Raw genomic sequence first — 3,013 nt, forward strand, 5'->3', positions numbered from 1 at the left:
CAGCGCATTCTGGTCAATTAGAAGGTCGTTTAAATGATTTTCCATACTCACACGGTGTAATAAAAAATAAAAAAAATAATATAAATGAATGAATTAAATTTGTATCAACCCATATTTCGTACAAACTGCCTTGGCCATATAACTGTTGATAAATTGAAATGCGTAATGGCTGCATACATAAATCTGCGTCCACCACATCTCCATTCTACTGTTTTTATCAGCATTTTGACAAAAGGGATTTAAATGTCAGTCTCCATCCATGTGATGTTTCCTCAGCAAAATGCTTGGCTATAAACCAAGAATGACATCAGACAGATTCCAATAGATTAATTAATAACAACTATATGGAGTGTAGGCCTATGGTTATCTGTATGATATCTCGAAACGGATCATCTTGTTTAAAACATGTGTCTTTTTCCTCCTAAATGCTATATTGTTTTAGAGTATAAACATTTTGGGCATGGAGCTGCATTATCTGCAGTCTAGACGTTTATCAGCTTCTTTGCATATCACGTGCCTGGCTTTGCCCAATAACCTTGCGATCTTTAGGTCCACACAGGCGCGTGAGTATCGGTTACTCTCCCAGATTCCGTATCTCTTTTTTCAGTCGTGGGGATTTTTTAAAAAGAGCTGGTTGTCTCGATGTAGGGCATGCTATGACCGCGTCATTACTTCTCCATTCCCGCTGGATTGACCCAGTCATGTTTCTGTATGATAACGGTTTGGATGAGATCAATAAAAACATGGAGGGCTTCACAGGAGGCAATTATGCAGCAAATCAGTGCAGGAATTTGTTGGCGCATCCGACGTCCCTGGCTCCAAGCACTACCTACACGTCGAGCGAGGTGCCCGTATCTGGCATGGGCGAAGCTGTCAAACAATGCAGCCCCTGTTCCGCAGCCCAAAGTTCATCAAATGCGTCCTTGCCTTATGGATATTTTGGCAGCAGCTACTACCCGTGTAGGATGTCACACGGCAGCGTCAAGTCCTGCGCGCAACCCTCCTCTGCCTATGGGGACAAATACATGGACACATCCGTTTCAGGAGAGGAGTTCCCAGGGTCCAGGGCGAAGGAATTCGCTTTTTACCAAGGCTACTCCTCCAACCCTTACCAACCTGTCTCCAGCTATCTGGACATCCCAGTGGTACCCACCCTCAGCGGACCCACCGAGCCCAGGCATGAGCCTCTTCTGCCAGTGGAGCCTTATCAGCCATGGGCTATCACCAATGGATGGAATGGTCAGGTTTACTGCGCTAAGGACCAGCCACAGTCAAACCATCTATGGAAATCGTCCATTCAAGGTATGGACTCATGGCTATACATTCTTAAATGTTTTCACAAGCTTATGCATATTTCAACATGATAAACCTCCGTTTATCAAAAGCAGAAACACCATCATTCGCCCTGCGTTGTTTTTCCTTTTACAATTTACATATTCATAATTCGTTAGAAGAAACCGTTATCCATCTTGTCACCGTAATGTGAATTGTGGATAGACACGACAGATCCCATCGTTATAAGAAACTATACTACGGTTTTAGCAATTTTCCAGATGGTTCTAGGTTAATTAAGCATGTGTTTATGCTCTTCACACAGACACTGTATCTGGAGGGGATGGCAGCTCTATTCGACGTGGGAGGAAGAAGCGCGTGCCATACACCAAGGTACAGCTGAAAGAACTGGAGAGGGAGTATGCCGCCAATAAATTTATCACAAAGGACAAACGACGAAGGATATCTGATCAGTCAAACCTGACAGAGCGACAAGTGACTATCTGGTTTCAGAACAGGCGAGTAAAAGAGAAGAAGGTTGTCAACAAATTTAAGAGTCCCAGTTAGCTGTATATGGAACAACTGAAACAAAAAGACAGAAAAAGAAGAGACTTGAAGGTTGTTCAATGAAAATGAACTATATTATAATTTATTACACAATATAAGGCGTCTCCTTCTCGCCCGCCATGGGTTGGCTCTGTTTTGGAGGTCCACTTGGCTTTTATGTGTGTTTTTTTTGTCGTAATTAATTGAAACCATTCGATGTCCTGTGTTTGAAGGAAATGGGAAATAACTTCTCCTTGTTTATGTATTCTGTCTCATACTCTATTCGACGGACATATGCTTTTATAATTTTCTACAAACTGTTCCCAATACGCTAAATAACTCATAGCCTAAAATATGACATCTCTACTCAGAACATAGCCTTCTGTAATTGGAAACGTAAAAACTCAAATCTTTGTGGGACAATTCCATTTTAGCTCCATCAGAGTAAGAATTAATGACTGAAAAAAATTGTGCAGCATTGATATTGAGGGTTTGAGATTATTCGTTGAATTTGAGTATACATTCCCTGAATTGATTGATATTGAAATGTTGGTGAGAGCGCTATAGCGCGCAACCCGCAAATCGTTTATGCCTACGAATATATTTTAGAAGCTGAAACATTCCCATCACATAATGATCGAGCTATCAATTAGTACATTGCTTTACATTTACTTTATGCATTCTATCAATATTCAGTTAATTATAAACGATTAGATTGTTTTATTCTGTCTGAGTAGGCTACGTCTTTTTTCCCATACAGTAATAATCATCTTAACTCTGTTTTACGCAACAATTATCTGCGCCGTTATCATTGTTTGAAAATGCTGTATTTCGTTTTCTATCATAACAAATGTAAATACATCTGATTGCAATTAATGAACAGTTGCATTTAAAGGTTCCCCTGTTTTTGACTGCAAACACATAAGCTCTTCCCAATAAAAGTTGGAGAAACCCCGTTACTACGTTGTTCATATTTTTTCTCAGACACATTTAAGTCAGACTAGTAATGAGCATTTATTTTGCAGTAACGTTTTGTCGGAGGCATTTCATTAGCTTTTTTATTTAATTTCTTGAATTTAGGTAGGCTACAAGCCGATTAGACCTATGATTAGCGTTGATACAACGGGTCAAACAGCTTTCCATTTGTCATTTTAATGTTGTAGAGGCTTGCAACATTGAGCCCTTATAATGCCAT

At 40.0% G+C, this 3,013-nt stretch overlaps 1 protein-coding gene across 1 annotated transcript; it reads left to right on the top strand.

The window, feature by feature from the left end:
- The first annotated feature begins 619 nt into the window (after positions 1-619).
- Positions 620-1,937, top strand: LOC116364458 (homeobox protein Hox-A13b-like). Its single transcript, XM_031817587.1, has 2 exons — positions 620-1,302; positions 1,598-1,937. Exons 1-2 carry the CDS (start codon positions 657-659, stop codon positions 1,837-1,839), a joined length of 888 nt encoding a protein of 295 aa, XP_031673447.1. The 5' UTR covers positions 620-656; the 3' UTR covers positions 1,840-1,937.
- The last annotated feature ends 1,076 nt before the right edge of the window (positions 1,938-3,013 follow it).

This window comes from Oncorhynchus kisutch, unplaced genomic scaffold (assembly GCF_002021735.2).
Source record: "Oncorhynchus kisutch isolate 150728-3 unplaced genomic scaffold, Okis_V2 scaffold1082, whole genome shotgun sequence".
NCBI lineage: Eukaryota > Metazoa > Chordata > Actinopteri > Salmoniformes > Salmonidae > Oncorhynchus > Oncorhynchus kisutch.